Source organism: Fukomys damarensis, unplaced genomic scaffold (genome assembly GCF_012274545.1).
Source record: "Fukomys damarensis isolate Sample0158 unplaced genomic scaffold, DMR_v1.0_HiC HiC_scaffold_27, whole genome shotgun sequence".
NCBI lineage: Eukaryota > Metazoa > Chordata > Mammalia > Rodentia > Bathyergidae > Fukomys > Fukomys damarensis.
The window spans coordinates 5,558,811-5,581,432 of NW_022900939.1; the positions used below are offsets into that span (position 1 = coordinate 5,558,811).

At 53.8% G+C, this 22,622-nt stretch overlaps 1 protein-coding gene across 16 annotated transcripts in view; it reads right to left on the reverse strand.

Annotated features, from left to right (window-relative positions):
- Positions 1–102: 102 nt before the first annotated feature.
- Positions 103–22,622, reverse strand: part of Madd (MAP kinase activating death domain) — a 34,954-nt gene continuing 12,434 nt past the window's right edge. For 2 of the 16 annotated variants that reach the window (XM_033756443.1, XM_033756449.1), the window contains exons 16-34: positions 22,234–22,293; positions 21,804–21,906; positions 21,087–21,273; positions 20,860–21,010; positions 20,401–20,607; positions 18,745–18,798; positions 17,764–17,864; positions 15,503–15,583; positions 15,152–15,310; positions 12,773–12,875; positions 12,428–12,490; positions 12,096–12,216; positions 11,896–12,001; positions 10,561–10,671; positions 8,302–8,409; positions 4,110–4,274; positions 3,699–3,771; positions 3,479–3,585; positions 103–197 (exon numbers count right to left, since the gene is read on the reverse strand). In XM_033756443.1, coding sequence (XP_033612334.1) covers positions 174–197; positions 3,479–3,585; positions 3,699–3,771; positions 4,110–4,274; positions 8,302–8,409; positions 10,561–10,671; positions 11,896–12,001; positions 12,096–12,216; positions 12,428–12,490; positions 12,773–12,875; positions 15,152–15,310; positions 15,503–15,583; positions 17,764–17,864; positions 18,745–18,798; positions 20,401–20,607; positions 20,860–21,010; positions 21,087–21,273; positions 21,804–21,906; positions 22,234–22,293 — 2,084 coding nt within the window. In that variant the 3' untranslated portion in view covers positions 103–173. Of the gene's footprint in view, positions 198–3,478; positions 3,586–3,698; positions 3,772–4,109; positions 4,275–8,301; positions 8,410–10,560; positions 10,672–11,895; positions 12,002–12,095; positions 12,217–12,427; positions 12,491–12,772; positions 12,876–15,151; positions 15,311–15,490; positions 15,584–17,763; positions 17,865–18,744; positions 18,799–20,400; positions 20,608–20,859; positions 21,011–21,086; positions 21,274–21,803; positions 21,907–22,233; positions 22,294–22,622 lie in introns of all 16 variants that reach the window. The other 14 variants (XM_010612434.3, XM_033756448.1, XM_033756445.1 and 11 more) reach the window with 8 other exon arrangements.

The window sequence follows — 22,622 nt, forward strand, 5'->3', positions numbered from 1 at the left end:
GGGTGAGGGAGCCAGGCCAGGCCTCGGCCGCAGGGTGCAGGGTGGGCGCGCTGCAGCTTCAGTTCCACCTCCGCTCTGGGCCAGGTCCCCACAAGGGCAAGGGCCCCCCTCTGCCTGTGCGTAGCTCCCTGGGCGCCCCGACACACTCACCATTGGTGTCTTGTACTTGTGGCTCACCACTTCTTTAATTTCAGGAACTAAAACCGGACGGGCAAGAGACAAAACAGAAAGTTCAAAACTAAGAGCAGCAGTGCCATGCTTCCCCAGGTGGCAGCGCCCGGCACGGGCCCCGTCCCCTCTGCAGCCTTGCCAGTGCCTACAGCCACTCAGGCCGCGACAGGACAGAGCCCACCGGAGGCTTCTGTCAGGCGGAGTCCTTTCCGCAGCCTGGGCACCGCCACCATCCAGGACCTGGGGAGCAGTGGCGGGCAAGACAGTGGCCGCTAGCCTGTGCCCGCCCCACTGAGCCGGGAGAACTCGGCCATCATAGCCCACGGTTCCTCTTCCTCCCAGCCCTGGGCGGGGAGCCACGGGACACTAAACCCATCGGCCACGGCCGTGTCCTTCCCCGAGCGAGCGAGCGAGCGGCAGGAGCAGCCCGCGCCTGGCTGTGTGAGGGAGAGCGTCAGAGGGCTCCGGAGCAGACACACCAAGCAGGACACAGGAGGACAGCACCAGGGCGGGGGGCGCCAGCAGGTACACACGTCCACAGCCCGGGGTGCAAGCCAAGGGGCCACCCCGGCCCACCATGCAGGGGCTCTGCGTGGCCAGACGAAGGAGTGGGGCCCCCAGGCCGGCCATGGTGTGGCCTCGTAAGACAGGGAGAGGGGACAGAAGAGGGAGGATGAGAGCTGGCCACACCTTCTTCTGACCCTGGGAGGGAGAATTTGGGGACTCGGGTTAGCGGGCAGTGAACTCCTCCAAGGTAGAGCAAGCCTGGCCCTCTGTCCTGAGCTGGAAGAGCCCCAGTGTCCTCCGCAGCACCAGAGGGCGCACAATGGGGACAGAGCCCGGAACTAGGGAGCCAGCGGGGCGGGAAGGGACAGAGAGGAGGAGACGGACGGAGTGACAGTGTGAGCGGGGCTGGCAGGACCCCACCCGGCAGGGCCTGGGGAGGGAGCACGAGCCGGAGTCGCTTTACCTGCTGGAGAACGAAGGTTTTCATAGCAGTGACGAGGGCGCAAGAGAATGAAGCACAAACACAGCAGCCACCCCAAGCCCGGCCGAGGACCCCTCCTGAGTGCCGCCGCAAGGCCGGGGAGCCTGGCTCAGCCCCTTCCGTCTGAGGCCCCGGATCTCTGGCCCTCAGTCTGCCAGCGCGGACACCCACGCACCCCTCTGGCACAGGCCAGCAGGGACAGAGCCATGTCGGGGCTGGGCGACGTGGACACGGCGGGCCCTGCCCCGCGACCGCGCCCTCCTGTGCTGTGCGCTGTCTGGTCCTCTCCTGCCCGCCTCTCCTCTCCCGAGCTCCCTGCCTCTCCTGCTCCTCCTGTCCTCTCTGCAGTACCTCTTCGCCCTGCCCCTAGCCCTGCTCTGGAGCTCCAAGGTTTGAGTTACTGCCATGAGAGTCCAGACCTAAGAGCAAAATAGTGTAATTACCAAATTCCTCCAGGACAAAGACGCCTCGAACTGTATTGCACTTTTTAATGTGATTCAGCTCTATGAAAACCTGCAAGAGAGGGAGGGAGGGCGGGGTAAGGCCCAGAGGCCCCGCTCCTGCCCGCAGAGCCCACTCTCCCGGTCCAGCCCCACCTGGCACAGGAAGCCTAGCTCCTGGGGGCAGAGGTTCCACACACACACAACCAAAAGCGCTAGGAAGCGAAGACAGCAGAAAGGGCATGTACCTTCCGCTCCTGGCCGGAGGAGAAAGCATGGGAGAGAAACGAAGGTGTTAGTTTCAATGGCCGTACCCACCCGCAGCCCCGCTGCTGGCCTGGGCTGCCTGCCGTCCCTCTGCCCAGGGCGGTGCCCACAGGACACAGTGCCCGGGGTCCCGGCTGACTCGCCCCCTCCGTGTGGCCCTTCTATGCATCCTCCTCCGGCGCAGAGGGCTGGCACGGCAAAGCTCCCCTCACTGTCCTGGGGGTGGGCAGTGCAGCCTCTTCCGTGGCACAGGCTCCTGGACCTCACATCTGGCGCGTGTGGGGTAACCACGGCAGCACCCCTGGCTGAGCACTGACTCGGGTCTCCTGACGCTGGCCCTAGCACTTTCCCCTGGGCTGTGGCAGCCTAGTGTCGCCCCGGAGGCAGGACCAGAAAGTTTATTTGCCCATAAATAACGAAACCGAGCTCCCAATCAGAACATGCCCTGACTCCAGCCTGCGTTTCCCATCTGTTATCACTGACTGCTTAACTCCACCAGGAGGGTCCTGAGCCACCTGCACCCCATTAGCCTGCTGGGGCGGAGCCCGACCCCAGGCCTTGGCGGACTGAGTCAGACCGGAAGTCAGCCTCGCCTGCTCTCTTGGAGCTGCCTCTCTAGGCCGGCCCTCCCCATGTGCCGGGTCAGCCAGCCCGGGGACTGCCGAGGGCAGGACCAGGAGGCTGGAGGCGGCCAGGGGCAGTGGAGTAAAGGCTGCTGCTGGAACGGGAGGCCACACCGCCAAAACAGGGCCAGAGCTCTGTGGTCTCGCACAGTGCCCGGGTAACCCTCCTCCGGCCGCCACCTAAGGCCCTGGACCAGAAGCCCTCAGGCTCCTGCGACACCGAACCTGCCTAGGAGATGCTGAAAGAGGGGCTGAGCTGGACAGCTGGGGGGAGAAAGCCCGGTATAGTCGGGGGTCCTGGGCCCTGGGGATCTGCTGCCTGGCCAGGGCCTGGGGACATCACACTGGGCAGGCTCAGCGCCTCGGGAGAGGAACAGGGCCTGGGGAGGGGAGAAAGGCACTTGTGTGAAGAGGCAGAGCCGGGAACGGACCTGGGAAGACGCGCTGGCCTTAGAGGGCGTCAGCTTAAAGAATGTCCACAAGAGAAAAAGTAACTGCGTTAGAAGACCAAGAGGAGAGTCAGCGTGTAGGCGGAGCCACAGCGAGGCAAGGGTGATCCTGCCGCCCCCCGCCGTCACAGCAAGGGGCGCGGGGCCTGTCAGCAGGGCACGGAGTGGGACTTAAAGGAGGGGACCAGGAAGAGTGAGCAGAAGGGAAGGCAAGCACACGCACACTGCACAGGACAGACAGTGCGCACGCGCACCGAGACCAGCCCTCAGGCTCTCCGGCCACGCCACCAAGCGAAGCAACCCTGGACACACGGCAGAGGTGCAGCGGCCGGCGAGACGCTCCCACTCACACTGCGTGAGTAACGGGTGGCGGCAGCCACCGCCTCGCTCCCCAGCTCCCACCCCGGAGCACGCTGTCTCGCCCAGGTCGCCGAGCCCTCCCTCTGCTCTGTCCGCTCTCCCTGCAGCCCTCAATGCCCTGGGACGCACCAGGGGCCTGGCCTTGGTCCCTACTGGGACAGCAGGCCCCACTGTACCTACCTGGTTGTGCATGAACTTGAGGTTGATCCCTTCCAGGGTGACCTGCAGCAAGCCACCCTCGCCAGTCTTCATGTCCTGCACGGGGAACTCGCCGCCCAGCTCGGGCCCTGCAGGGAGCGGAGGGGTCAGCTCCCGGCGAGGCAGGATGCCCACCCGTGACCCACCTTCCAGCCAGGCCCAGCATGGCATGAAGGAAGCCACGCGGGACTGCCACCCTCACCGGGCTTGATGCGCTGCTGGCGGGCGGCAGCACGCTCCATGCTGTCCTTCACACAGTAGTACAGCTCCCGGCACTGCGGGGAGACAGGAGGGCAGCTCTGTGGGTCCCGCCCCCCAATACGGCTGGAGACCAAGGAGCGGCTCCAGATGTGGATATTTTAAACTTCCCAGCCAGAAATTAAGCCCTTGGCTATTTTTTCTTCTTTAGTCTTTTTTGAGACAGTGTCTGACTACACGAAATTCAGGCCAGTCTTTGAACTCACTATGTAGCCCAGGCTGGCCTCAAACTCACAGCCATTCTCCTGCCTCAGCCTCCTGAGTGCTAGGCCAGATATAGGCGTGCGCCATCACGCCCAGCTCAGCACTTGGCCTTTAGTGCTCACCCGCTCCCCGAGCCACAGACCCCAGGTACCTTCTTAGTATAGAATTTGTTGAGCTGTGTCTCAGACCCATTTCTGCGCCACAAGCACAAGACCTTGGTCTTGGGACAGTAGGTCATGTTGATGAGCTTCTCGTACCACCAGCGCTCGTACACCGCCCCGATGTTGCTGCGCAGCACCACGCAGTCATCACACACCTGTGCACACACGAAAAGCCTTCAGCGGCTTGGCCCGCCGGCCTCCAAGCCTCGGGCCTCATCCAGTGTCCCATGGGAGAGGGGCGACGGGTCCGGGGGCCCCAGGCAGGCTTCCTGCCCTGTCTCCCTGTGTGCAGCTGCAAACCGAAGGCTGGACCCCTCCCTCCAGGGACACCCTGGGGAGAAACGAGGTCCCGACAGGACGGACAGGCATCCTGAGAAGCCACTCAGTCCCCACCTTCCACCTGTGTAGGAAACAGCCCCTGACAGATACCAGAGGAATCAGGGCACTCAGCCAAGGAGAAACAAGGAGCCTCGGCATTTTCTCATCCTGACTCTGTCCGACTGCTATAAAAACATGTTAATAAATTACAAAAGAGAAACCCAAACGATGCTTACTGCACAGAAACCATTCTACAAGGATGAAGCAAGTGAAAAAGCAAAGACCTCTTCCCCTCCTTCTAGACGGTTTACCCATGCTCACAGGGACGCTCAGGCACACCAGTCAGAAGCAGGGGCTAACGGGGTCACCTAGGCAGGACCCAAACTTGCCACCTTCCTGCCTCAGCCCCCTAGAGTGTCCTGGACTGGAGGCCTCTGCGGTGCTGGGGTTCAAACCCAGAGCCTCGCACATGCCAGGCAAGTGTTCAAGTGTGCTACCACCGAGCTACAGCCCCAGTCCCAAGCGCTTGGGTTTAGTTCCAGCTCTAGCTGCCCCTGAGCTGTCACCCTGACCAAGTTCATCTGCCTACATTCCTTCGTGTGCAAGGCAGGATCGTAACAGTGACACATGGGGTCACTGTGAGGACTACGCATACAAATCTTAATGTGCAAAGCTGGGCATGGTGGCACACACCTGTAAGCCCAACACTTGGGGAGGCTGAGGCAGGAGGATTGCAAGTATGAGCCCCCCAACTTAGCAAGACTCTGTCGACCTAATGTGCATAAAACCAGGAACATAGAAAGCACCCTAGTATAATTATGCTGGGCACGATGGCTCATGCCAAGAATCCCAGCACTTAGGAGGGGCTGAGGTAGGAGGATCCCTGTGAGTTCAAAGCCAGCCTGTGCTACATAGTAAGACTCTGTTTTTTAAAAAAAGCCAACAGGGCTGGGGATTTAGCTCAGTGGTGCTGGCGGCCTGCCTCAAAAGCCCAAGGTCCTGAGTTCGACCCCCCGGTACCTCAAAAAAAAGAGAAAAACATAAATAAATAAATAAGCCAACATAATTATGATATGAGACATAATTCTTAGTAGGACTATGATGGTTCTTAATTTCCCTAACGAGCCCTCTCTCCCCGTCTGTCTCACGTGCAGCCCCAGGCACTCACTTGTCCACGTCTGAGCACACCATCTGGTCCTGGGCAGAGCCTCCTCCGGGCCTACTGGCGTCAACAGCACCATCATCCATGCAGCTGCCCAAGCCAGAAACGAGCGAGACACACACTACTTCCTTTCCCTCTTGCTGCATCACGGAGCCACTAGCTCCACCTTGAGGACCCCCAGAATGCCCGCGCCACAACCGTCGACTCACTCTTCCTTCACAGGGGCATCCACAACCCCCGGACATCAAACATCTCTCCTCACAAGGCCCTAACCCCTCACCCCACTCTTTTTTGTTGTTGTTGTTCCAGGGATCGAACTCGGGTCCTTGAGCCTGCAAGGCAGGTGGCAGAACCGCTGAGCTAAATCCCTGGCCCAACCCCACTCTTGTTTGATCACCAGACTTCGCCAGCGGTACTCCAGTTCAAGATGGGCAAAGCAGCTGTCCAGGAAACTCGCCGCTGCAATCCCCAAGCCAACAGTGCCTGGCAAACACTAGGCCAACGAGAAATGAATACACAAGACTACCAGCTCTAAGCGACTCCATAAAAGATTACTGGAGTCCTCACAGCCTTCTGAGGAGAGGGCCACAGTATCAGAGTGGGAATGGAAATGAGTTCCAGAGCAGGTTTTCTCCAAGTGGAGAGACTCCTACTCCTTCCACTTCTACTGCCCCGTGCCTTTGGGAACATCAGTAAAGGAGAGGGGCGCAGATTTCTAGGCTAGAGAAACGCTGACCACAGGCCGTACTTGCCTACACTGATGGGCCAAGTGGAAACTGGTATGGGGTTTGGGACTGCAGTTTGGCAGAAGCTACCAAAACTTTAAATGTATATAAGCTTGATGTGGAAATTTCATGCCTAGGAATATACCCTATAAAACACTCTCACGTTGGTATACAAAGATATATGTTGAAGAATATTCAATGAAGCAATATTTAAAAATCCCCCCAAAACAGCATCAGGTATTAGTTAGACAATTATGGTACATCCAAATAATGCCTTGTAAAAGACGGAAAGATGCCCATTATACACGATGTCAGGGACACTCGAGTTGCCATGGCAGGAAGCTAAGAGGGAAGGGGTCCAACCCCACACTCCAGAGATTTAGCCTGGGGTTGAAGCTCTACATTTTAAGGAGTCTCTGGATAGATTCTGAAAAAAGAAAAGGGAAGTGTGAGAATCACCCGCCACCCCTATGGAACGCACATTCCTGAGTCAGCTTTCAGCTCTGAGAAACACCGACCCGTATATGACTCCTCCCAGAGGCGAAATGCTGCCCTGCTCAACCACCCGAGACAACCACTGTCCTGTGCTTGGTCAAACACCTGCTCACAGGCCGTGTGTGGAGCCAGGCATGGTGGTGCACGCCTGTCATCCCAGCATGCTGGGAGGCCGAGGCGAGAGGATGGCAAGCTCAAGCCTAGCCTGGGCAACTTTCCAAGACCCTATCTTGAAATAAAGTATTTTTAAAAAATTTAATTCAGTATAAAGCTCCTGGGTTTAGTTTCTAGTACTGCCAAACAAAACAAAGAGAGGCAGAGAAAATGAAAAAATGGAAATAAAGTGTTTGTAAATGGGGAGGGGAGGAGGGGGTGAAGGGAGGGCAGGGACAAGGGGAAAAATGAGAACCAAGACCTGTCGTGTAAAGGCACAAGATCCCAATGATGAATGTAACTGTACTGTATCCCTAAAATGTACCAATAAACTCAGTGAGGGAAAAGAAAAACAAAGAGAGGCAGACAGACAACTGAGGACTTTACAGTGGTTCGATCTGCCCACAACCACCAGGACAGAGACAGCTCTATGAGGCCCAGAAGTAAAGAGACAGCAGGCTACTTACTGCTCTACTGGAAGCATTCTCACCCAGTTATGGATTCTGAAAACAACCGCTCCTCCCGATTGATCTACTAGTTTACAGGAAATACAAGCGACAGAAACATGTCAAGGACACCAAGGAGGGACAGCAAGCAGGGCAGTGCAGCATGGGAGATGCTCCTCAGGATAAAGGAGTCAATTTAACAAAACAATGGCACTGGGGCCAGGGTTACTGTGGCCCAGCGGTGCCCCTTCCGGGAATTTTCACTGACCACACACGCAGAAAATTACACGGAGCGGTTCGTGGAGCACTGACCAGCGGCAAGGAAGGATATGTGTGTGTGTATATATATATATATATGTGTGTGTGTGTGTGTGTGTGTGTATATATGGAATTTATTTTGTCATATCTTGAATTTCATATTGTTGGGATCCTAGGCACAGCTCACAGTGGAGTACGTGTAACCACAGTGAGGAGCAAGCTTTTTTGTTTGTTATAAAGGATCACGAGGACAATGTGTGATGAATAAAACAAAGTACAGACCATTGCATACAATGTGCTAGCTTTCCCTCGGACAGGGGAAAACGAATTCACTTTCCTAAATTACTGTTGGCATCAAAATCCACTAGAAGTACAAAGGAAACCAGTAAAAGTGCTCAGCCCCAAGGGAGCGCCCCCCAGTGCACACCACTTCCTGTCACCCTGGCCTGTGGGCAGTGAGTGGGCACCCACTCAGTACACACAGGAAAGAAACTAGGAATCGTTGGTTCCGGTCACTGGGCAACCTGACACGATAACCGATCGTGAGGAAGAACAAGATCAATGGGAAAACTACTTTGGCACCCTCGTGTCTCTCAAAGTTTCCTGTGAAAGAACCAGCACCCACCTCCATGAAAAAGAGATCTCCGCTGGTGTCTGTCCCTGCGTGGACCACAAACGTCTGCTTCTTCATGTGACGGCTGCCACTGGCCCGGATGCAGAGGTCACGTCCATTCTGAGGAAAGAGATTGTCAGGGACACTTACAAACCACCCTGACGCACAGCTCCGGGCCCCAAATCCCCAGCTCTGCAATGAAATCCACACCAGCTGCTTGCACAGCCTCATCTGCTGGCCACCAGGGAGGTGAGCGTTCAAGGACTTGCTGGTCTCAGGATCCCTGTGCTTCTTAAAAATTACGGAGGATCCCGAAAAGCTTTTTGTTTATGGAGTTGTATTTATACTTACTATACTAAGAATGTTAAACATGGCTAGTGATTCACCTTTATTTTTTTCCCCGTCCCTAGTGATTCACTTTTAAATAACTCATTAACGATTACACAGTAGTATAAGTAACACACTTTTATAAAATACGTTTTCTCCTAATAACAAAAAATGAAAAGTGCAACATTCTAACGTTTGGCTTTGTAAAACAGCTGCTTTCTCTCTCTCTCTTTTTTTTTTTTTGGTACCACCAGGATTGAATTTGGGACCTTGCGCTTGAGGAAGGGGGTGGAACCACTGAGCTAAATCCCTGGCCCTCTCATCTGTTTTTGCATTCATTTTGGTGCAATCTGTTACTTTGGTTAAAGCAGGAAGAAAATCTGACTCTATACTGCTGGGCGTGGTGGCGCACGCCTATAATCCCAGCACTAGGGAGGCTGAGGCAGAAGGATCACTGGGAGTTCGAGACCAGCCTGGGCTGCAAAGTGAGTTCCAGGTTAGACTCAACTACATAGTGAGACTCTGACCCTACAGATAGGCATTTAGAAAGTGGAGGGTTTTAATAGCTTTTCCAGATAAAATGCATATTCTTCTTTAACACTACAACAATGCTCAAAAAGTAGCATTAATCTTAAAATTAGTTGTAAGGTGCAAATCAGTGAATATGTGCTACTGTTACATTAAAACCAATTATCTAGGGATTGGGGATTTAGCTTAGTGTGGTTCCATTGCTTGTCTTGCAAGTGCAAGGTTCCAAGTTCAATCCCTGGTACCACAAAACAACAACAACAACAACAACAACAACAACAACAACAAAAACCATTTGTCTATTTTACATTTTGTTTGTTTGGTTGGTTGTTTTTTTTAAGACAGGGTCTCACTATGTAGTTGACACTGACCTAGAACTCACTGTGTAGCCCAGACTGGTCTCGAACTCACAGAGATCCTCCTGCCTCAGCCTCCCAACTGCTGGGATTACCGGTGTGCGCTACCACACCTGGCTCTATTTTACATTTTGAGTGGATCTTTATCCATACTTGAATCTGTAATATCACTGTATTTGGAAAACACTTCCAAATGTTGACCTATCTCATACAATGTAAAAAAAAAAAAATCCCATTCACTGATATGATCACCAAGATCATCAGAAAAGTCTTAAAATATTACAAAGCTTCAAGACTAAAAATCTTAAAATTCTCATTTTGTAATGCTTAAATTTTATCACTGGCAAAAAATACTGTCCAGTATTTCCTTACAACTGGCACAACTCCATTTAAACTTCAGAGAAAATGTCTGCTGAACACCCAACTCTGGACAGTTGCAGCCTGTTATTTCTTTTTGGTACTGGGGATCAAGCTCTGGTGCATGCGCTTGTGAGGCAGGCAATGGCAGCACTGAGCTAAATCCCCGGCCCTGTTAGCTATTCTTTCAAGTAAAAATAACGCGTTCCATGAACAATGGTAATGGGTCACCTTGCAACTCAAATCGCTTTTCCTCAAAACACTCATCATCCTTGGAGGGTGGCAGAAATGCTACTTTGCATATAATTCTGATTTTGTCACAGAGTATCAGAGTGGCCAGAGTCTCACTCAGGCGAGGGGTTCGCTGCTTCATCTGGGACTTTCGAAAGGAGGCTGGTGTTGTTTCACACAGGGGCCGTGTGCGTGAGGCCGGGCCGGCAGGCACACAGCTGCTCTGGCGGCACCGGTGCAAATGCAAGCTGTGAGGGGCATTTCAGGGTCGTTGTGAAAAGTTTTCACATTGGGCTGCACAGGTCACACAGCAAAGTTGCCGCACTGGGACAGTTTTAATCCTGGGCCCCAGCGTGGAACAGAGGGGCTAAAGCCTCATTCTCATAACTGGGTGACCTCGCACATGGCGACATAGCCCAGGCACAGCAGCTTCGCACAGGGGAGGGAGCCCGCGGAGGGCCGCCCCGCTCACCAGGGTTGCCAGCTGGTCAAGCACCTCGTTGATCTGCTGGCTGTACAGGAGCCCGATGTGGGACTTCCCCATCAGGCGCCGCACCTTCTTCCGGATGTCATTCTTGCTCACCTAGAAGGCCGGAGCGAGAGTCTTGGTAGGGCCTGGCTCCCCTCTCAGCGGAGGCGGAGACGAGAGGAGGGACCAGCAAGCTTCCTTCTACCCGGGAGGAGTGGGGTCTGGAAGACCTGGTCTTGGGACACGGAGAGCAGTCACAGGGGCACACACGCCAGCGTGCTGGGGACGGGGCTGGGCCTCGCCTCCTCCCCACCCCAAGCAACACGGGCGTATCTGCCCACTGGCTCCTCAGAGTGCCACGCAGAAACAGTGACTGAGTGTGACACTGGGACTCAACTGCACACAGATGCTTCACACTTAGGGAGGCTGGGAGGACAGCAGGAGGAACTCGGGCTCCTTCTCAAAACAGCACTCTGTCTCTGTCTCTCTCTCCCTCTTTCTCTTTTTTAATGATACTGGGAGATTGAACCCTGGGATGCTCTACCACTGAGCTCCATCCCCAGCCTTTTTCTATTTTTTATTTTGAGACAGGGACTAAACTGCCTGGGTAGGACTCAAACTCGTGACCCTCCTGCCTCAGCTGGCAAGTGCTGGGACTGCAGGCATGCGCCACAGCCCGTGGCTTCAAAACAACTCCCTTCTACCCACCACTCCTGAACAACGTCTGCATTTCAGACTAAGACTCTTCTGTTTGGCAATGTACTTCTCCCACGGCTGCAGCCAACCCAAGCATCACCACATCACACTAGAACTCACCATTACTTTGGTAATGGGAGCTCTTCCAAAAGATGATAAGGGCTGGTAGTGAAAACTAAATTCTGAGCAAATCTTCTAGGGTTTTAGGATCTACTACTGCAAAAAAATAATAACAATAATAACTCACTAGATAAGTGCCAGGGATTTAGCTCAGTGGCACCACACCTGCCTCAAAAGCACAACGTCCTGAGTTCAATCCCCGGTACTGGGGGGAAAAAATGTCAAAATAATTCACTGGATTCTATGGGGAGCTGTGCTGACTTCTAATACTACTTGGTAGAGAGAGCCCATATAAAATTTAAAGTAAACAAATAGTGTGGAACGATCATTTACTTTTCAACTTTCATAACCTGGCAACCACAGTTAAAAGGCTCTCGCACGGGCCAGCACAGCCTTAGACTTTGGATCAGGAAGAGGGTCCCATAAGGCGCCTTAAAGCTTCCCCAGTGGCCCAGAACTCAGGCAGGGGGACCGAGCCTTGTCCTCTAGCAGCAGCAGCTGGACTAGGGAACCTAGGACCACCTTCATCAGCAGCATGTAGGACACGAGGTTGTGCAAGAGCGTGGCCAGCAAGCGGTCCTCGTCGTCCTCCAGGCGCTTCCGGTCATGGTCTCCCAGGGACAGGTACCTAGGGGAAGACCCGGCGCGAGTGAGCTCTGCCGTGAGGCCACGGGACGGACTGGAAGGAGGCGGAGTCTGCAGAAGGGCCCCAAGCCCCGTACCTGTCAATCATTTCCTGGGGCCCCTGGTCCATCCCCAGCCCTTCTCTCTCCAACATCACAGCGTCTAAGAACGCGTCTTCCCAGAACTGCATTTGGTCCCACAGAGTAGAACGCTCTTTGCCTGTGCAGAACAAGGTTCTTTTTAGGGGCTTATTTAACACTGAAGGACTACAGCTCCCAAATGAAAACAGAGTAGACTCCGGATAAAAGGGAGTCATTCCAAATTCCAGGGAAAGAAAGCAGGAACCTCTCTACCCAGCCCCAGATGCCTCCAAGAGAGGCCCAGTCCCTCCCCAAGGCAGCATGAACACAGCACACAGAGAGGTGGTTACTTATAGAAAAGGTCTCCATAGCAGCATCCTCTAACTGGTCCCACATCGATCCTTTGTCCCTTCCTGCCAATGTGGAGCAGGAAGGACCACGGTAGCAAGAAAAGGAAGAAAGGAAGACAGAAAGACAGCGGCTGTTGATTAATAACGCCGAAGCTCACTCTCATCTAGTTTCTACCCACTGCTTATTCTAGGCCCCACAGGGAAGTGCTTCTGACAGAAAAATGCAATACATCTGGCATCAGCACCGAGAGCACAAAAGCCAAGCAGCTACCATCGAGCAGCGCCCTCTGCTCTGGCTGAACCCAGCTTTGATCCGGTCTGGAGGCCTGCCGCGTGGTGTCTCACCTAGGAGTCCCTCGTAGAGATAGACTCGCTGGCTTACGTCCTCGGAACAGCGCACCGGGCTGCCCGCTAGCTTCTCCTTTGGCTTCAGGCTGTGGGCTTTACCCTGGAGAGACAAGGTGACAGGACAGCTGCTGAGGACCAGTCAACTGAGCACCCGAGCGCCAGGCCAGGCCCGTACCCTGCTTCTCCTGCTGTTTGCCTCTGGGGCTGAACCTGATAATCCTGCCCGACACTACTGCCTCACAACTCAGCCCTCCACTTTCCCTTCGGGATTATCTTTACTCCACAGTCTCTGTACACGATTTCCTTTTTTATTTTTGGTACCAGGCATCACCTGTACACTATTTCTTAAAATAAAACAAAACAAGGGCCGGGGATTTAGCTCAGCGGTTCGGTGGCCTGCCTTGCAAGCGCAAGGACCCGAGTTCAATCCCCGGTCCCCTCTGCCAAAAAAAATAAGAAAAGAAAAAAAAACAAAACGCAAGCTAACTCTCAGCAGCAGCATGACACAGTAGAAAACACGGTTGAGATCCAGGCCTCCTATCAGCTTTGTGACCTCTGGCCCAAAACTTAGCTTCTCTAAGCCTCCTTTTCCTCTTCTACAAAAGAAAGGCTATAATCCCTATCTCAGGACCAGGGCCAGGATTCATTTTAAACATGTGTTTCATTATTTTTCTTCGACGCTGGGTATGGAACCCCAGGCCTCCCACAGGTTAGGCCATCACTGCCCCGCTGAGCCATCTCCCCAGCCCTGAGAAGGGTTAGACTAGACAACACACAGAAAGCACTTAACAGTGCCGGGCACACGGCTGGCAGCTGAAAGGCGTTACTTTCCGCTTTCCTCCCTCTCTCAGGGAGAAGCGTCCCTTGCTTCACTGGCCATCTCTGCAATGTCAGACTTTGTTTGTTCACAGAGTTTCAGCGAGGGAGAAGGTAGGTACCGTACTGTAATACCGCGCCTTCTACACCCGTGGGCCACAATTAGCAGAGAAGCCACCAATCAAAGATTACCGGGCAAAACCTAATTACTGTGACTACAGGCCAGTCGCCTGGCTCAAAGCCCGAGGCTTTGCTCAGTGAGGCACATCAAGTTAACCTATTTCTTGTTAAAATAGCCTTTTCTGAACCAAGAAATTTAGGAACTGCTCTCAGCAACTCAGCTGTATGAAGACCCCTTGCCCAGGACCATTGAGTGTCCCGGAAGGGTCCGGCTGAGCAGCTTCCTGCACACCCGATCCTGGATCCGTACACCTACAGCCGGAGGGAGGCATGCCTGACTGAAATACTCAGACTGCCACAGCCCCGGGCAGAGTCAGCCCACCAGCTTGAGCCACCTTGACCCTCAGTCCGGCTCCAGCTTCCTGCAGTGGGTCCCAGACTGTATCAGAAGAGAGGCTGTACAGAAGCTTCTGGTCACAAGTGTTAAATGACAGATTTCATTCCAGTTTCATCTTCTACTCTCCCCACAGACCTAAGATAAGCTCCGGGAGCAAATACCCACTGTTGTCTCTGCTAACAACGAGCAGCTCAGAACCTCAGGGCAGCCACGTAGGCACAGGTTCCTGGCAGAGCAGGCAGGGCTATGGCTCCATTTCATCCCAGTGCCGAGGGCAAATGCTTTCGCTCCCTGAGGCTTTGGTCCCTCACCTCTTAGAAAAGACCATCCAGGGCCAGGGATTTAGCTCAGTGGTTCCCCCGCCTGCCTCGCAAAGACCATTCAAAGCGTTATCCTGTGAGTGGAAGCAGGACTGAGCCACCTGGTTCCTTTGGGACAGAATCTGGCTCTTGTAGACCTCTTCCTAGGTATTAGTAATGAATGGAAAGGCGGAGTAGCTGTTAGGAACATGTTACGGGCAGACGCTATTTTCCTGCAGTATACAGAGCAGTGACCGGACCAAGACATGACCAGGCCTTTGTTACAGGCAGCCTGGCATCCAGTGAGAGCTGCACTTGGCCTGCACAGCTACCATTCCATCACCCGTGGGCCTGGATGCCCTGCTCCAATGAGACAGCCCCTCATGTACCCACAAATCAGGAGATCATGGAGCCAGATGACTGTGAGAAAAGCCTTAAGAAACACTTCCCCGGCAAGGGAACGGGGAAAAAATAACCAAGACGCATCATGTAAAGGTGCAAGTCCCAAATACGTAAAGGTTATCCATGCCTTCCGTCATCTTTTGCTCTATTTTATTCTCCCACAGGGCTAAGGGTGGCACCCGGGGCCTTTCACGGGCGAGGCGAGTCTTCTACCACGGAACTCAGCTACATCCCCAGCCCCATCTTTTCCTGCTCATTGTTGCCTAAGTTTTCTTTCTTCCCTAGCCCACTTCCCTCCCCTATTAAAGAAAAGGTCTCCTGGTGTCAGGAAATGAAGCTTACAAAGATGGAGCTTGTGGCAGAGTTGGTCTCAATTTCGCTATCAGACAAAGTGCCCCGAGAACTGGCCAGGTGGACACTGCCTTCGCCACCTGGTCCATCACCTGCGTTGCTGCTCAGGTCGCTGTCCGCTCCAAGAGTCTCTCCAGAACTATTACTCACCTGGAAAGGAAGGAGAATGTGAAAGTGCCTCAGGGTGTCTTCCTTCTGAGCTGGGGAGAGGCCGAGACAGGCCAATCTCCATGAGCACCAGCCGAACGTGGCTGAGAAGGGCCTTGGAGAGGAAGGAGCCTGTTCCGGGGGTCCACCCCGCCCACCGGATGCCAGTGTGGTGCCCCCTACCACGGTGCTAACTTCAGAGTCCTGACTTGAGCTGCGGATCAGGACAGCTGGACTCACGCCGCCACCGCCGCTGCCTGAGTCTCCATCGGTCCTCTGCAAGAAGACCACACAGCCCCGGTCGGCCGGGAGGGGCCCCGGCTCCCGCTGCCTTCCACCCCTCTTCTGCGCCTACCCTTGCCTACCCTTCCCTACGTCCTGTCCCGGCCTGGGCCGTGTGAACCACATGCAGCTTCCCTCAACAAGAAATAGTGTAACTCACATAGCAGAAAAAAGAAGGCGCGGTAAACAAATGCATGCTCCCCGTCAGAGACACACGAAAGGACGAGGACGTAAGAAAAGGCCATAAATCTACCACCCACATTAACCACTGTTTTTAGTGTATTTCTTTTCGGTCTTCTCTAAATACAACTTAAAAATAAAACTTGAATCAGAGTGCATACAGCTTTATAAACATCTTCCCAAGCCACTAAACTTTTGCAAACACAACCTTTAATGGACACTAATATGGCATTACATGGATCTGTGGCATGTACTTAATCACGCCTTCATTACTAGATATTTACTTTGCTATGTTTCCTTTCTTTTTTTCTTATGGTACTGGGGATTGAACCCAAGGCCTTGCATATTGCGGGAAGCACTCTACCACTGAACTATTCTCCCAGCCTGTTGCTCTGAAGATGCTCTTTCAGTTTGTTTTTAAGACGAATTCTCAAGATGGATGTGGTGGTGCACACCTATAATTCTAGCAAACAGGAGGTTGAAGCAGGAAAATCATCATGAATTTGAGGCTAGCATGGGCTACAAAGTGAGTTCAAGGGGCTGGGGATTTAACTCAGTGGTTCCACCGCCTGCCTTGCAAGTGCAAGGACCCGAGTTTGATCACCGGTATAAAAAAAAAAACCACCGAAAAACAAAGTGAGTTCAAGGTCAGCCTGAACTACATAGTGAGACCCTATCTCAAAAAACCAACCCCCCCCAAAAAAAAAATATCTGAGGGCTGTGGTGTGGCTGAGCGGTAGAATGCTTGCCTGGCATGTGTGAAGCCTGGGGTTCAACCCTCAATCCACCGCCACCCTGCAACCCCATACTGGGGATCAAACTCCAGACCTAGTGCCTGCAAGGCAGAGCTAAATCCCACCCCTCAGCCCATTTTAAAAAAGCATTCTGAGATAACAAATTTAATCCTGTCTTTTTTGTGATTTTTGCAATACTAGGGATTGAACCCAGGACCCTCACATGGAGCTATAAAGCCCAGTCTTTTAAAATTTTCCTTTAGAGACATGGCACATTATGTCACCAAGTAACCCCAGGATGGGCTCCAACTTGTGATTCTCCTGCCTCAGCTTCCTAGAGTGCTAGCATGACAGCTGTGCCCATCATGCTTTTTTTCATTAAGTTTACTGGTACATTCAAAGCAAACAATAGTTGCATTTATCACTGGGATCTCGTACCTTGACATGATATATCTTGATTCTTGTTTTTTTTTCCCCATTCCCCTGCCCTCCCTTCACCCTTCCCTATTTACAAAGACTGTGTTTCCATTTTTCCTTTTCCCTTATTTCCTTTCCCCTCCCTTCCCACTTCCCCTTTAGCCATTTTTTTTCCTATTTCACATTTTCAATTATACCATTTGAACCTTTTTGTTTGTTTGTTTTTTCATTTGAACCTTATTTATACTTTTAGTTTTTCACACCAAAGAAAGTATTTGGTATTTATTCAAGTGTGTCCTATTTATTTTACTTAAGAGTACAGTCTTAATGTATACCCATTTAGCTACAAATGTCTCTGGTTTCTTGTTCTTTATGGCTGAGTAGTACTCCATTGTATAGGAAAACCACATCTTCTTTATCCAGTCTCCAGTTGATGGGCAATTAGGCTATTTCCAAGTGTCAGCTATTACAAACTGTGCCGCTATAAACATGGGTGCACTTATGTCAGTGTGGTATGATTCTTTTAATTCTTTTGGAAAGATACCCAGCAGAAGGATAGCTGGGTCAAATAGAACCTCTAATCCTAGTTCTTTTTTTTGTTTGTTTGTTTTTTGAGACAGGGTCTCACTATGTAGTTGAGACTGACCTGGAACTCACTGTGTAGCCCAGGCTGGTCTCAGACTCACAGCGATCCTCCTGCCTCAGCCTCCCGAGTGCTGGGATTACAGGTGTGCGCCCCCACGCCCAGATAATCCCAGTTCTTTGGGGTATCTCCATACTGATTTCCACAGTGGCCATTATGCTTATTTAATCCTGCCCATTTTCTACAAAGTTGTCACAAACCTGAGAAGCAGAAGTCAGGCTCACACCGCTGTCTGCACTGATCTGGGACTTTTTCTCTGCCACCTCACCAAGGTCAAAGGCGGGTTTGATTACTTCTGGCCCTGGGTAGGGTGAGAATTCAGTCACTCGGCACACAGAGGCTGGGGCGGGCTGGAGAAGGGAGTGGGACAACAGCACAGCCAGGTCCCAGTCACCTTTCCAGGGACTGCCCCCCCAGACCCAGTCAAAGAGGTGCCCAGGTGCCTTAGGAACCACAAGGGACAAAGCAGACCTGGTCTCAATGGACTTTGAAGACGCTGAGCAAATCGTCCTACAACAGAAACGTTCCACAAATGCTCAACCGTACTCCGCGGCGCCCAGAGTCAGAGCCGAATCAGAGCCTGCGGCCACTTAAGGGTCTCCAGGCCGTCACACTTCCCAAACATATCCAAAGGAACCAGGAAAGGCTAGGCCCAAAGAGAAAAGGAAATGCCACCCACCCTCCCCTACAACAGCTACACTTGATGGAAAAATAAACAAAAACAAAAGAAAACCAACCACCCTTTTACCGCACCCACAATGGTATGGCAGAAAGACAGAATGACAAGAAGCAGGAATGCGTGCCTAGGAAGGCCACCAGAGAGGTGGACAGCTACAGACTCAACACGGAGGGACAGCAACCATCTCTGCCAACTGTGCCCACAGGCCTCCTAGCAGTGGGGAGCCGTCGGCCAATGGGGGGCACTGCAATCAGCAAAGCCTCTCCCCTGCGAGGTCCGGGTTTCTCCGGACACCCTGTGTCCTATGTGCTGTGGGGCAGGGCAGGGAGCAGCCTACAAGCCGGACGCCTAGAAGTCACACACCACCTACCTGCTTTCAGGCCAAACACCCCCACCAAGAGCAAATTTGGGGTGGGGTTGAGCAGGGAGACTGCCCCAACTGGGCCTGGGGAGTTGGCAGGTATGGGAGACTTGGGGACAGGAAGGGGCATTTGTTCCTTACTCTGTTTTTCCAAAGCTTTTTGCTTTTTCACTTCCTGGTGCTTGTTCCACAATTCTACCCCAGATGCAATGCAAGCAGGAGAAAAAGGAGAGAGTCAGAGGCTGGTCAGACAGGTGGCAGGGACACCCACCCACCCAGGCGGACTCCATCTCGGGCACAGGATCACCAACCAAGAGGCACGAAGAGGTCTGCACTGAGTGAGGGGACGAGAGCCAAGACATCCAAGGCCTTCCCCCAACGTGTGAACTCAAGACTCCAAATTCTAAACCAGTAGAACCCCTGGGAGGGCCTTGAGGAAGCGCCTTTGCCTGACCTGAGCAACCTGATCCTTATGAGGCTGGACCCAGGGCTCGGGAGCACATAACACGGATCGGCTGGAACATGGAACTCACGCTGCACTATGCTCTCCGCCAAATGAGCTGGGGACAGCAGTCCTGAGACTCCAGGTGAGAGAGACGACCGTCCCCATCAGCTGGGCTTCGGGCTCACTGGCCTGACCGAGCTAGTCAGCATCCCTCCAGGCTGCTCCCGAGAATCGCCTCAGCCTCAGAACGAGTCTGCCTTACCAAGAGACCCACGCTCAGCCGGTGGCCTGGGCGCACACTTCCGCTTCTGTGAGAAGCGACAGAACGCAGAATGGCTAAGACTGGCGTCTCATGGGGAAAGCAGAGACGATACCAACTGCAGCCGTTCCTCTCCTGGAAGGACCCTCAGTTTACGTGTAGGACTTCCTCATCTCCAGCTTAGCAGACAGGGAACCCGAGGGGAAGTGGACGGCCCAAAGCCACAGTCCCCTGTACCTGAGGGCAGGCAGGACTACAACTCCAGACCTTCAGCCTGGCATGGCAACTCCCTTTCTAGAATGTTCCATCAAGGCAGGAGAAAGCAGGGTTGCCAGCCTTCAGAAGAATGTTATGCTGGCCAGAGAAGTGGAGAGCCCCCAAAAAGGGAACTGGTTCCTCCTCATCATTTATGAGACCGTAAGGCAACTGCGAGTGGCTGTGACAGAGACATCAGCTAGGCAGAGTGCCTGGGACCCAGAACCAGAAAAACACACAGACACAGACAGGCTAGGTGACTCGGGCCAAGCGGGGAGGGAGACAAACTGAGGTGACCCACGTGGTAGAAAACACAACATGGGCACGAGCACCCAGCTCACTGGCTCGGCGAGGAAGGGCCAAGAGAAGCGCTGACTTGGAGAGCTGGGGCTCTGAGCCCTAAACCGAGGAAAGCGGCAGCTGCAGACGCAGCACGAAGGAGCAGCGTCCTGACAGCCAGCACCTGGCTGAGGAAAAACTGCCTTCAGAGACCCAGGCGATCATCCATCTACAGCCCAGAGATGCACCTGTAAACTTTCTCACAGGCCTCCCTGCTACGTGAAGAAATCCAGAAATCAATGAATAGAGGGACAGGAGTACAGCCCGGACTCTGAACACTTCCGCTCCTCCTCTGAGATGTCAGCGGGGGCGGCTACAGATGGCGCGGACGGGACAGAGAAGTATAAGGCAATGCCACTGGAAATGGACACAGGTCTCTCCCTCTCCAGAAAGCAAAGCATGGGTGGGGGAGAGAGGCAGGTTCTGGATGGACGGAGAGGACGAAGGGATATTTAAGGAGCCAGGACCCCTGCGGCACACCAAATGCAATGATACATACCGACGGATGCTACGAAGTTCTCCTCCTTTAAACTTCTGGTGTCTGCTTCCTTGGGACCCTTTCCTGTGGCACTTGGTGCCCGAGGTCCCAGCTGGGGCACTCTCAGCTGGGCCATAGCCTTTGGGTCCCCCCGCCCAGCCAGACCAGGGTCCTTGCCACCTGGGGTATTTACACTCTCTGTGGGACTTCTCTTCCGCTTGTCTGGCTCTGAGGGGAAAAGTCAAACACAGAAGGAGGTTAAGAGGTAGCGAATGGGAATCCAGGCAAGGAAAAGAGGCGGGAGAAGCCGGGACACAGGAGGATGTAGAATCAAGGTGGTGCAGGGAGAGTGGAGCCGACATCTTATTTTTTGCGAGAGAGACAGGTCCAGTCCATACACGTGAGCTGAGAACAGAGTCCCAAGCCTGGTGGACACGAGCAGTGGGCACAGTGCCGGCTCTGAGGTGAGGGCAGCCCTACCTTTGCTATAGTAGTGGGTCTGTGCGATCTCCAGGAGCCCGAAGACGCTGGCCATGCCACCCAGCCCCGCGTGGGCATAGGACTGCTCCAGGCTGAGCACCGTGCACTTGAGGAGGTCTAACATGCCCTTGTATACTTTCCGGCTGATCTCCTGCAACCACAACAGGGCCTGGTGTGGGCAAACTCCCTTTGGCACCACCGCCTTCCCCCCTGGACCCCACACTGACCACGTCCGGGATGATGTCCGGCCGGGCCTCGTCCTCAGACTGTGTGGCGCGGCTCAGCTTGCTCAGGACGAAGACCCGCAGTTGCTCACTCTCCAGCAGCCGGCGCACCTTCTTCATGTTGAGCCAGCCCACGCCCTGGCCGTCCAGCACGCCATGCACCACCTCCTTCAGGAACTGCTGGTTCTCGCTGCAGGCACGCGGCACACCATGGGCCTCGACCACCCAGCAGTGTGGCTCCCTCCCACGACCACTTGTCTGTCTCCAGCGCTGAAGGCCAAGCCAAGCCCCGTGATGTCCCCGGCCACTGCATCCCCTCTCTTTAGTTTCCCCTTTTCCACCAGAAGCCACAACTGCCCCTTGGGGACTGGACTGGAATGGGAAGGGCTGGCAGGAAACTGGCTTCCTCCCTTCTCCTCAGAGCTTCTCTCCTCATCTTGCGTGGCCTAGAATTCTGGACAGTAACCACCCACAACCCAACTTGAGAACCTTCTCTTGTTTTCTCCTGGGGACTGAACCCAGGGCAACTCTACCACTGGTTTATATCTTAGCCTTTTATAATCTTCATTTTCAGATAGGGTCTCACTACATTGTCCAGGGTAGCCTCCAACCTGAGATTCTCCTGCCTCAGCCTCTCAAGACAGATAGAGTTAGAGGGCTGCACCATCACATCCAGCTACTCCACCTGAGAACTCTTACAATGGCGCTGTCATTTATTACCTAGAATTGCTGGACCGGCCCTGGGGAGACGGAGGCTCTCTTTTCACTGTCGGGCTGTGTTTAATCACGGATGGCTTCTGGTCCACCAGGGCCCTCCTGTTTCCTGTAGTGAGAAAGGCAGGAAGGACAGACATCACTGCTGGTGCCGGGCTCACAGCAGCACAGCCCTGGGTGGCAGTGTTCCAGGCCCAAGCCCAGCAGGCTGGGATGGGGCACCGGGACATCACACATAGGCAGAAAGCAGCCACGGCCATGTGGAGGAGGTGGGGATGGAGCCTGGACCGCTCCACATGCACCACAGCACGCCCCGCGGGACCACAAGGCAGGTCACCCTGGGAGGCCATTTCCTCCACAGGGAGGATGGCCCTCAGGCAGGCATGGAGGATGCTAAGAGAAAAGAGATCATGCACAGCTCACAGGCAAGACCCACCTTCGCCACTCCCGGGGCCGGCTTCAGTAACAATCTCCATTAGAGTATTTAGCCCAAATACTGGGACACAAAATACACAATTAGTAGGTGCACCACAGTACCGCGACCCATACACCCTCTGATGCAGCAGGGAGTCAAGCATCTGAGAGTCCTCCCGAAGCTTCCAGAGTGCATGAGACCTTGGTTCTCCGTCACACCAGCGCTGGAGGCCGAGCGACCCGGAGACAGCCAGGGCTCCCAAAAAGACTATCCTGGGGCCTCTCGCAGCCAGGGCGGAACAAAGGACTAACGCAGCCTCGAGCGCACAACAGGCACATGCACAACAGGGCGACCCTTTATCACAGGGGCCCGGGTGTCTTGGGGAGAGGCTCCTCTTGCAGACAGGGTTG